General features: G+C 39.8%; 1 protein-coding gene across 4 annotated transcripts in view; it reads right to left on the minus strand.

Moving 5' to 3' along the window:
• hars (histidyl-tRNA synthetase) overlaps positions 1–12811 on the minus strand; it is a 40362-nt gene extending 27551 nt beyond the window's left edge. For 2 of the 4 annotated variants that reach the window (XM_057849524.1, XM_057849522.1), the window contains exons 1-2: positions 11732–11914; positions 8211–8300 (exon numbers count right to left, since the gene is read on the minus strand). In XM_057849524.1, coding sequence (XP_057705507.1) covers positions 8211–8300; positions 11732–11824 — 183 coding nt within the window. In that variant the 5' untranslated portion in view covers positions 11825–11914. The other 2 variants (XM_057849526.1, XM_057849523.1) reach the window with 2 other exon arrangements.
• Positions 12812–13096: the final 285 nt, after the last annotated feature.

Consider the following 13096-nt stretch of genomic DNA (forward strand, 5'->3'; position numbering starts at 1 on the left):
TGAAAAACCAAAGTCAATATTATCTGACATCATTTTAAAATGCTTTTATCATAGTAGTGGTCTGCTACTCTTCACAGAGAAGTGAGACGGGCATAGCATAATATGGCAGGGCAACCCGGTGGACACAACGAAGCCTAATTCCAAGGCTTGTTTTAGGGCAACCTGAGCACAATGTGGAAACACTTCAGGTATGGCAAAACACCTTGCACACTCACAATCAAATGAGCCACGGGCTGCAATGGATTTCAAACTCTTCCCTTCAAACACAAAGTGTGAATATTTTTGTGTAGTGCTGTAATGATTAATTTAGGGGTGCCCAATCCCGGTCCTCGAGAGCCCCTATCCAGCTTGTTTTCCGTGTCTCCCTCTTTTAACACACCTGAATCAAATGATCAGCTCATCAGCAGCAGCCTGATAACCATCCTGATGAGTTGATTCAGGTGTGTTAGAGGAGGGAGACATGGAAAACAAGCTTGATAGGGGCTCTCGAGGACCGGGATTGGGCACCCCTGGATTAATTGATTAAATCGAGTAATTCCATTAGAAAAAAGCTTTGAATTCAATTTTGCTGCTTGGATGATTCTGTTAATGGCATACCGCACAAATGCTATTATTAGACTGTGACGTCACCAATTGTAAACCGGAAGTGGGTCAACATAGAAGCGCCTTCTCATACAACCCATGTTAGTACTGCTTGTTTCCAACCCTCATGCTATGGAACTTGTAGAAACGACTCTAGACATTACAACATATGAAGGATGGTTTTCTTCATACGTTTACCGAAGCCAAAAAAAGAGGAAAAATGTGAACAATGGATCAACTTTTGCGGACGTCCAAAAGACCAGTTTAATGCCAGCAAGGTGAAGCCATTCACCTTCATATGCATTTTGCATATACATTCATTTTGTTGGGGGCCATGGTCCTACAGAGGACGAAGAGGTAAGCCATTTTGATATTTTTAAGCGTGGCGTTTTTCCGTGCTGCTTTTCTGTCTGACAATGAATGACCTGAAAAAACATTATAGTGGTATCTGCCTGCCACTGTTGTGACCTTTTCTGTTGTAAGAAAAAACTTTAGTAAGGGAGAAATGTAAATGAATTATAGAATTAAGATTTGTTATGAATGAAAATATTAAAAATGCCCGTTGGCTGTCACTGAGTAGCATTTGCGATCGCTATACTAAAATAGCAATGTAAATTACCCCCAATAACGGTCAGAGACGTCGTAAGACAACCAGAGGATACAATATAAAAGAAAGACGGCATATCGTGGTAAAGGATAGCTTGTATAAACAGGAAAATGTCATTGTCAGTGGCATAAGGCAATGCACACAAGAAAAAGGTGTGATAAAAAAGCTACCTCTGGATCAGGTCGGCTCATATTTCCCGTCTTTTTCAAGCCCTCGACACTCAAGCCTTCTCTTTAACTGAACATTTGTATGTTCTTCCACATCTTTACCAGTGAATTTGGCAGCAGGGACATCATTTTCGGACAGAATTAGTAGGTTTAGCTCCGTAAACAGCTCATTCGTACACTATATACATGCATTAAGCATTAGGGACAAACGCAAGCTTGACCCGCCTAGCAACAGTTGCTAACGTCATGAATACTAATGAGCAAAAGTGACATGTTGCGTGCGGTACGCCATTGCAGTGGCGTTGTAAAGGGTTGTTTTGCTAGTGGTGTATTTTATAGAGATGTGACCGAAGAAATAGCACCAAAAACATTCGACCAAAAATAGCTAAAATTGCATTTTCGGTTTTCGGTTAAAAGACCGAAGTTTTACCACCAAAAAGTGTAAAGAACCGTAGTCCTCTTGTGATGACAACATCAAAACACGGCGAGAAGCAACACTACTGGCTCACCGCCAACATGTCCGTAGTATGGAAGTATTTTGAGTTATCAAAGAAATACCGTATTGGCCCGAATATAAGACGGTGTTTTTTGCATTGAAATAAGACTGAAAAAGTGGGAGTCGTCTTAGGGTCATTATACCCATTCACGACGCTAGATGGCGCCAGATATCAACTAAGCGAATGCTGAACTTGAGTAATGTTCTGTCATGACAGAGCTCAGCTACTCTCAACTTTAACCAGTTTGCATTGTTTTATTGCAATGTTTTTCCTTATTCAGATTTGTTTCAAGAATACAGTTACAGTTAGATCTCACTTTGATGGTTAATGCAGTTATTGCAATTTTGTTGTTTTATCACAATAGATTGGTTTATTTACGTTTCAAAAACCAGTAGCCATTCATTTACGAATGTGATTGCACTTGAGTTTACATATTTAAATGTTCAGATATTAAGATTTGAATGAGGCAAAAAAGCATGCTTTTTCTATCAAATATATTGTTATAATCATTTGTTTCAGATGTAATTATTTTCTGTATAAAAATTTATTTGGTGTTCAAAAGTCATTTTTCAAACTTGATTCTTGACAAAGAGGGGGCCATCTTATCAGGCATGAAAATGGGTCAGGGGTTAAAAAGGTGAGAAGGGTGTGGAGGAAATATGTTCCAGTACACTGTATTGTACACCCCAACAAAATATTGAGCTCTGTCGACCCACACTGTGTTTCAGCAGGGCCATGCAGAGACCGGTGGAGGGGTAGGTGCTCGTAGATCAAAAGGGGCACATGAACAAGTATTTAATACACCTTAAAACAACATAACTTAAATTTTAACCAGCTTTAGATAATTGGCTGCGACTGTGACATACTTTAATTGGGAGGGGGCAACAGTGAATAGAAATCAAAACTGTCATCAACACTTTCTGGCTGTGACTCAGTCAGTCTGCCTCTTTTCTTCCTTCAACGTCTGCATCAAAACTTCCTTCCTCAACTTGTTCATCTGAGAACAAACCACATCAGATGGTCACTGAGCCACCAACAGCACAGTTTTCTTAAAACTATTATTTCATTATTATCCATACTTAACAACTCTAGCACCTAATGATTAATAAAGCAATGACATAAAAATCTTATAGAAAAATAACATTGTAATTGTGTTTATAATTGGATTTAATACCCGACTATCCTTGCAAACTTGTTCTTACCAGGTCTGCTATTCACCCAGCTGATGAGGTATCCACTGCCTTTAGCAGCCTCATCTAACTCCTTTTTTTATCCCTCAATCGCCCTTCCCTACGACGCATGTCTATGTAATGAAATATAAATATTTAAAAAAACAAACAGACTCCCCGGTGGCTTTTAGTTTTAAAGATTTCTTAATTTCTTTCTCACTCAATAACGATGGAGTTAGATTTGTGTTTTTATTATTCAATCAAAAAACAAAGTTACTTCTATCAAAAACAAAGTTGCTTCAATCAAAATACAGTATATACTTTTAATCCCAAAAAGTAGCTTCAATTAAAAAAAAAAGTTTTTGATTGCAATAATAAATTTGAGACAAAAAAAGCATTTGAAAACTATTTTTCTTGATTGAAACAAATTTTTCCATTTAAGTAATGTTTTGCGTTTGGGCCACATTTTGGCTAGGACATTTGTGTCTTTATTATTCAATCAAATAAGTTGCTTCAAACAAAAAAATATATATATAAAAAGAAAAACTTTGCACATGTGCCAATCACCGTTTACCAAAGCCTGAGAGGGTTTGAGTAGACTCACTATGAAGCTTTTAATAAAGCCAAGCATTTTCTAACTACTTTATTCTTGTTTAAAAATAATTCGGTGGGGCAGTAACATGTTTAAAACTTATCATAATTCTTACATTTTGAAGTGCTTGAAAACCATTTATAAATGATACTTTGGTGAAAAAAGTGAAAAAACATGTCTTATATATATGTATCTTTTTTCCAATGTAAAATCTGAATAAATGCATTGAACACGCACAAAAAAAAGGGGGGGTTGGGGCGCTACTTCGCGGTTATCACTTATTGCGGCGGGTTCTGGTCCCCATTAACCGCGAAAAACGAGGGATCCCTGTATTTCTGAAAAGCTTTAAGAAGCAGGACTCATTCCCACCACTCGTCGGGCCGCTGTTGTGCCGACACCGGCCGTCAGCTCAAATCCAAGCCAAAAATAACGCGTCTCCGGCGGACGACGGGAGCGATGTGAGGCGCCCCCTCTATCCGAGAGAATGCCGCTTAATTTGACTCAACAGTGTGTTTCTTCGTTTATATTACCGCTAAATACACAAGCTTGACACCAATTTAACGGGAGCTATTTCTTCTCATGGGAGACTTGGCTAGCTCTGGCAGTGTTCAACGCAAGCTGCAACGAATGGCAGTAACTTTTTTATATCGCAAAACGTGAAAACGATTGAAACCATTACTCACCAAATTCAATCTGCTGGCAAATACAGGCAAGTGTGTATGCTGCGCTCTGGTCTGCCCCGATGTGGATAAGGCCTGCTTTTTGTTTTCGCTGCTTTGCAATGCAACCGAAGGCTCTCCGAGCACTCCATGTACACGCGTAAGGAGTGTGCGCGTTTGGAATAGTGGAACGCAGCTTGGGCCGATGATTGGTTCTCGTCAGCGAAGCATCTAGAAGGATTTGCTGACTGTGTTCTTAAGTGCTCAGTTTACGTACTAAGTTAATCACATGATGATAATAATAATAATTAAATAAAACCTCCCGACCCCCCCCCCCCTCCCAAAAAGAATTTCTCCTCGGACCTACGCAATTCACGTAGGTCGCCCTTTTTGACTTCAAAACGGCGAATTTCGCCGAAAGGTGAGAGATTTTCATGCCTGTCTTATATTCAGCCCAATACGGTATATAAATGATTAAATGAAGGAAAATAAAATAAATTTGCTTCATTGCTGCTACACACTTGTCTCTGAAGTTGCTTTCCATTGATGTCCCGCGGCATTGGACCCAGTGCGTGAGTAGTATGGAGTTTAATCAAGTGAACAGTATACAACTAGTATTTGAATGCATCCATGTAGATTTGCTGTGGTTGAGTGCAATACTTGTACATGGCATGACCACTCCACTTTTTGGCACATTTTATTCCCACGACTTCCACACCCTTTATGCCAGTCGCCATTTAATCCAGTCGTGAGCGAGGTCGCTCGGCTTCATCGCTGCTAGAACTGCGCTCGTTCGCCTGGCTCTTGCTCGATTCCGCTTGTTGCACAAAACACTGAGTCTTAATAGAGCTTTACTTGTTTTGGCGAGAACTAAATATTTTTTTTTTTGTTATTGTGAACTACAGTTGCACACAAACGTATATCGAGATCTCAATTAGCTTAGCAATCGCAGGCAAGAGATCCATTTTTCGAGTGTCCCAAACTTCCAAGAAAGTGCATATATATAGGTTGCTTAGCCCGTGACGTGTGCCTATGTCCACCCAAAAGAATATTATGAACGACGCCAGCGCTCATTTATGGGGTGGCGAGACGGGGGCAGGAACTTTCTGAGGGGTGGCAAATACAGTGGGGCAAATAAGTATTTAGCCAACCACCAATTGTGCAAGTTCTCCTACTTGAAAAGATTAGCGAGGTCTGTAATTGTCAACATGGGTAAACCTCAACCATGAGAGACTGAATGTGGAAAAAAAAAAAAACAACAGAAAATCACATTGTTTAATTTTTAAACAATTTATTTCCAAATTAGAGTGGAAAATAAGTATTTGGTCACCTACAAACAAGCAAGATTTCTGGCTGTCAAAGAGTCCACAAACTCAGTCAGTCACACTCCAAAGTCCACTATGGCCAAGACCAAAGAGCTGTCGAAGGACACCAGAGACAAAATTGAAGACCTGCACCAGGCTGGGAAGACTGAATCTGCAATAGGGAAAACGCTTGTTGTAAAGAATTCAACTGTGGGATCAATTATTAGAAAATGGAAGACGTACAAGACCACTGATAATCTCCCTCGATCTGGGGCTCCATGCAAGATCTCACCCCGTGGCGTCAAAATGGTAAGAACGGTGAGCAAAAATCCCAGAACCACACAGGGGGATCTAGTGAATGACCTACAGAGAGCTGGGACCACAGTAACAAAGGCTACTATCAGTAACACAATGCGCCGCCAGGGACTCAAATCCTGCACTGCCAGACGTGTCCCCCTGCTGAAGAAAGTACACGTCCAGGCCCGTCTGTGGTTCACTAGAGAGCATTTGGATGATCCAGAAGAGGACTGGGAGAATGTGTTACGGTCAGATGAAACCAAAATAGAACTTTTTGGTAAAAACACAGAAAGAATACTGAATTGCATCCGAAGTACACAATACCCACTGTGAAGCATCGGGGTGGAAACATCATGCTTTGGGGCTGTTTTTCTGCAAAGGGACCAGGACGACTGAATTATGTAAAGGAAAGAATGAATGGGGCCATGTATCGAGAGATTTTGAGTGAAAATCTCCTTCCATCAGCAAGGACATTGAAGATGAGACGTTGCTGGGTATTTCAGCATGACTATGATCCCAAACACACAGCCAGGGCAACAAAGGAGTGGCTTCGTAAGAAGCATTTCAAGGTCCTGGAGTGGCCTAGCCAGTCTCCAGATCTCAACCCTATAGAAAATCTGTGGAGGGAGTTGAAAGTCCGTGTTGCCCAACGACGGCCCCAAAACATCACTGTTTTAAAGGAGATCTGCATGGAGGAATGGGCCAAAATACCAGCAACAGTGTGTGAAAAGCTTGTGAAGAGTTGCAGAAAACGTTTGGCCTCCGTTATTGCCAGCAAAGGGTACATAACAAAGTATTGAGGGGAACTTTTGGTATTGACCAAATACTTATTTTCCACCATGATTTGCAAATAAATTCTTTAAAAATCAAACAATGTGATTTTCTGGGGGGGGGGGGGGGGGTTCACATTCTGTCTCTCATGGTTGGGGTTTACCCATGTTGACAATTACAGGCATCTCTAATATTTTCAAGTGGGAGAACTTGCACAATTAGTGGTTAACTAAATACTTATTTGCCCCACTGTATTTCACCATGGCATAGTACATTATCGACTTTTTAATAGAGCTCACATTTAAAACAATCAGTTCCAATTTACGTAAAGAAATAAAAATTACAAATTAGTTTTTTTATGTGTATGACAATTTTGTTGATGAAACATCAGATTTTTTTTTTTTATAAAACTTTTTTAACCAAAAGGGATGTTGAAATTCTAAAAATTTTGATTGGCTTACCTTAAATTGTGCTAACTAATTGGTATAGTATTGATCCACATCGACTACATAATTGTTACACCCGCTCTGGATACGCCACCTGCCCATTAGGTTTCACAATTGGCACCTTTTAAACTAATTTTCTTGAACGTCAAGAGGGGTAGAACCAATGCCAAGGCAAAGGGTTTTAACTGGAAAAAATTTAAATAAAATAATTAAAAAAGAATGATATGCATGTGCATTTTTTGGCTTTTCAGTTTCTGGTTTTCCAATATTCGGTTTTCGATTTCGGCCAAGAATTTTGCTTTCAGTACATCCCTAGTATGAGCGCCTTGAAAGGTGGAAAAGCGCTATATAAGTATAACACCATTTACATTTACATTTTCTTGTTTATTATAGTTGATCGATTTGGGAGGATACACTCCCCTCTAGTGGCAATACGAATATGACAATTAGTCTATCATTGCCACATTGAGGCGGGTCTTGTCTGTGAGCATTGTGAATGAGCAGAACAAGCTTCCAGTACCAAATATAATGCAAAAATAATATAAAACAATGATAATCTAATTTATTTTATGTGGTGACAACATTTCTCAGTTTATAAGTAGTAGATAATGGATGGATGCATGGATGGACGGACGGATGATGGATGGAACTTCTGGACATCCATGTTCTATTTTCAATTTTTTTTTAAATTGAAATTTGGAATGTTCGAATCAATGTATTTGGCTTTTATTCAAAATTTGTATAGCCTACCGGTTTATTTGGAATCCGGTTTATATTAAAGTAACTAACTTTGCACTGCAAGCATCTATATTTAGGAGTTCTTTAGATAAGCAGTTAATAAAAGCAACAATAGTCAAATACACTAAACACTCTCGGTCAAGAGGTTTGAGACTTTCTTATTCAACTGAATGATGAAAAGTCTCAAAACTTATGACCGAGGGTGTCTATAATAAGTTGCAAATGGAACATTAATTCATCTTCTCTTGAAAACTTGAGTAACTCCCTAAAGGAGTAAAACTTAAAACATGCTTCCATAGTCTTTTACAGATTTACATGAAGCCCTGGACCGATTTCAATGATCAACACAAGATCTAGTCCATTACAGCACAGTGAACTTACCTTAGCGGTTTTAAGAACAAATTGATGTTTTCCATCATCTCCTCCCAACTGTGCCTTCAGCTCAAGAAGTTTGGCAACTTCTTTATCAATCTGTGATGGACAAGGCAGAAATGCAGTTTTGAATATGCGTCATCACCACAACTACGAGTGTGACAATACAGTATATCGAAAAGGTAATAGATTGCGATACCTTGTAGAGCTGTCCCGACTAGTGGACGTTGTCGACGTCATCGATGACGTAAATGCGTCGACGGGCAAAACATACCGTCGACGGGTAATGACGGGTAAAAAAAAAAAAAAAACTACATGCACATAAAGTTTAGAATGGCGGGCGCTCGCGATGCAACCGGTTGTTACTGGCACCCCCCAAGGGCGCCGCTGTTATTTGAAAGGGGGACGCTGTTATTTCAATGTGACCGGCATTGTCAGATTGAGCAAAGAGGAAGAAAGTGGGCGAGCGAGAGAGAGAGAGAGAGAGGGATCGGTGAGTTGGGAAAGCGCACGGGTAGCGCGGAGTTCAGTGGCTGAATCTCCCACGTTTTTGTTTTGGTCAATAAAAGTATCCATAAAGAGCCATCCGACGCCTCTTGGTGTTTTTATGCACGCCGCCGCCTTCTTGAGGAGAAAATCGGACGAACCGACGACAACGAGCCAAGTGAATCGCCGGTTCACTCTTCACTACGGCGAGGAGTTGAAAACACCGCCAATTAACAAAAAGGGCAGAATTGGTGACACGTGAAAATGGCATAAAGCCAAAAAAGCGGACCAGAATAGCCAGAGCCTGGAATTATTTCAAGGAAAATATGGAGGGTGCCACTGTGTGTACTCTTTGCTAAGCTGAGCTCGCATACCACGGTAGCACGTCGGCACCAAAGTATAATTTTCGAAGAAACAACAGGCTAGCGGATTGTAAGTCCATACAACTTTCTAACGATTTTTTTTAAAAATGAAAGTTACCTTTATGTGCGTCGTATCAACGTGCAAATGTATTTAATAAAATTATATATTATATAATTATATATATTTTTTAAAATTATTATTAAATTTATTAGGATCATAGAAGCTCCCACTTGGGGAAAATATATAGAGTATATCCTGTATATACATAATATAATAAAAATATATGGAAACAGCACTGGCCTGCTTACTGTAATCCATGACTGCACTAATGTTACTTTATATTATAAAGTATCATTGTGTATATACATATAGTAGTATACTATATTTAAATGAATTAATTAATACTATATATTTAATTTTTGTTACTGTGAGTATGTGTGCCTCTCATTCAAAATAATTGTGGTAATATTTCAGTGTGCCCTCTACTTTATCTATTTTCAGGTTAAAACAAACAAAAGTTGAACAGTTTTTTTCCCCTTCCCCCAAAAATGCGGAATGCACACCAGAAAAAAGCATCTGAACTCACACAAAGTATTCTGAAAATGGTTGTCCGGGACATTGCAATTCATTTTAACATTTAGAACAATATAGACAATGACATACCACAAAAAGAGTAAGAATTGTTTTGACTCCTGTTAAAGAGGTGAAGTCTCAGTGTTTCTGTTTACATTTTTTTCGCACTAGTTAATGCCAGCAGCATTTGACCTCATTGTTTGTGTTTTATTATTGATATTTATGTTATTTAATCATATGTTAATAAAGAATTTAGGTGTTCCAAAATGTTTTTGTGAATTAATAAGCTTCAACAAAAATGTCATTATTAAAGAAGTTTAAAAAAAAAAAAAAAAAAAAAAAATTATTAGATTAGTCGACTAATCGTAAAAATAGTCTGCTGACTAATCGGGACGAAATTAGTCGTTTGGAGAGAGCCCTAATACCTTGTGGCCCAAAAGGTATTGAAATTCTCCTACCACGAATTGATATATTGTTTTAAATAAGAATAGTGTCTACGTTAGCTCACTGACCGCCATTGAGAGCGCTAGACATCCAATTCATTTTACTGGACTGGACGTCTAGAGCTGTCAATGCCACTGAAACCAGAGCATTCACATCTAGCCTTTTGTGGGCATTTACAGGTCACCCCCTGTTAATTTTAGAGCATTTATATAATACTTCCTGTTGATTTGGAGTCACTTCCTATTCATCTGGGGACATTCATGAGTCACTTCCATTTCAGTAACCCAAAATTAACAGGAAGGGACCCCTAAATGCCCCAAAAGGTAAAGGAAGTGATGTGAAATTCCACAAAATGAACTTATTGCCTGGCATTGACTGCCACTAATAGACCCTACCCACGTGATGTCACAACTCCGCTCTCCTGACTGGTGCCGCCCACTTGTCCGTCAACACATCGTGTTGACCTGTTACGGCTACGTACATTCCTCCTATTTACGGCGTGTTTTTCTGCTCGTTAACATTAATAATCAAAATGGTGAAGGCGTGTGTGGCGGTCGGTTGCAATAACAGAGAAGATAGACGGAGAGACTTGAAGTTCTACCGGATTCCGAGAGACACGGAGAGGAGAGAGCGAGATGGGCTGCTGCAATTCGACGAGAAAACTGGGCTCCAAACGATTACCACAGATTATGTAGTAGTCATTTTATATCTGGTAAGATGCATTTAATATGTATTTAGAGGGTTTTGGGCTGACAACCACAATTAAGATCATTGCTAGGCTAATCGCCGACAACATACACGTATGTATGTAGTGAGAGTGCTATCGCTAATCCATATAAACATTAAAAGCCCTAGCTCCATTGACAAATGACATGAAATACATTAGACTTGACAGTGGATGTTAGCAAGAACAAAAGATTTTGAATTGAAAATTTCGTAACTCACCTTCCGAGCACAAGATTCCTGCCGAATTTTCGTGTACGAGGACCTGTATCACCCAACCAGCAACGTAGCATTTATAAGCCTCCAAGCTCTTAAAAGTTTTTCAAACTTTCGTGAGAATAGGCTGATTTTGTGTGGACAAGATAGTTGTAAATATCAGGGTCAGGCAGAGACGGCGAAGGCAGCCGGTCAAAAATCATCGATTTAGGCATCAAATATGGATCTGGCGACTGTATAGAACGAAGCTTTTCCACATAACGCCTTTTATGCAACACATCCAGTGAGTTTACGGCATCAGAAAGCACCGGGTCTTCCATGAAATGCATTTTAAATTCCTCGATCAATTGAAACCAATGCTAATACAGAGACAAAATGACGGACAAGTGGGCGGAACCATACAGCGAGCACGTGGTTTTGTGACGTCGGTGGGTAGGGTATATAGCCATAGATGCCAATCCATTTGAAGTGGGAGGGTGGCAGCACTGCCATTCCTTCAGTTTAAAGTAGGAGGAATGGCAGCTAATGAACAATTGTTCAGCCGCCAAACATACACTATTAAAAATAAAAGGAAAAACAAAAATGGTTGCTCTTGCATTACATGCAAAGCTACCATCTAATACCCCAGATTAAAACTTGCATTGTCAAATGTGGCATATCTGGGGTTTATTTATTCAATGAAATTTGGGTGTTGCACTCAATAGGAGAGAATTTACAGTACATACCTGTGCCACAGTGATTCCCATCAAAGATCGAGATAGGACGCAGTTTGCGAGTTGGTAGCCAACCATAGAAGAGCAGGACCGGATGGCAAACATGGCGAGCGTGGTCACCCGGCAGCAGAGGGGATAAAACCAGGTCAAAAAGGACAACCAAATTACAGCAGTGCATCCATTGGTAATGTGGCAGCCAACCAGAAAGTCATTCAAAGGGATCAAGAGCCAGCAGGTACAATGTATTCCGTGGACGTGATGGTGATGAATGCAGCAGGGCACCAAAGTTCAGGCAGGAAGAACAGGAGAAAAGTGGTAAGCAACCCTATCACTAGGGGTGGCGGTGTATGATGCATCATCATCATCACCCCAGTTGAGGAGGACAGAACATAAAATGGAGCAAGTCAATTATAATATTTGGCCTAGGGTTGTCCACATAGACGTAGTCCTGCTTTAAATTATGATTTGGGTGCCTTGAAAACATACACTTCAGCACTATTAAAACTGTCCCTAAGATTATGAATCAAGGCCAACTCAACTAAGGTGCAGCTTGGTTGTTGGACGGCTCATTGGAACAAAAAATGCGTACTGGCCAAACGCTGGATTTGAGGTATTTTGTGAATCACAATATTCTGTAGTTGAATACATTTCAAGTCCTGCAAATGCAGTCTTAAATTGGGATGGTATTGCGTCAGCCGTCAGAACATTTAATAAAGAGGATTTAAGTTATTGTACGTCACTTGATTTATGATTAATATATAATTTTGGCATTCCATTCCAAATGGGCTAAAGCTGTTCTTTTATTACAACGTTGCCACCAATTTAGACATACCTCAATGATTACCCCATGCCTAAGACCCGTACAAGGTACAACACTATGGCCCCTTTAACGTAATAATAACATTGCCTACCTGCTCTTTGCTTGCCTTCTCAGACTTCATCTTACGAACCACTTCACCTTGCATTTTAATTGCTTCTTGGATCGGAGTTCTGCCTTCCATTGTTGCTCAAATGTCGGAAATACTATTAGCAACTAGCATCCGCACTCGTGCTAAAATGCGGTGTTTGGAAGTAGATATCATATATAAGGCTGATCACTTGCTCGCGTTGTGCGGCAAATGATTGACATCGACTTTTTTCGGCCATCTTAGAACAGTACTATTCGTAATTGTCAGATATTTTATTTAATCCACGTAAAATAAAGTTTGATATCAACCAACCCGGTTCTAAAGCTGCCAGAATTTAACTAGTTACTACCTCCGCTGTAATCCAACACGCTACACGATTTCTGTCCCAAGATGGCCCGAAACAACATATATGGAAGGCTAGATGTAACATGAGCGCCGTGAGCCGATGTGGGTAGGCGTGGGCATGTAT

This window comes from Corythoichthys intestinalis, chromosome 11 (assembly GCF_030265065.1).
Source record: "Corythoichthys intestinalis isolate RoL2023-P3 chromosome 11, ASM3026506v1, whole genome shotgun sequence".
In the NCBI taxonomy this organism is placed as follows: domain Eukaryota; kingdom Metazoa; phylum Chordata; class Actinopteri; order Syngnathiformes; family Syngnathidae; genus Corythoichthys; species Corythoichthys intestinalis.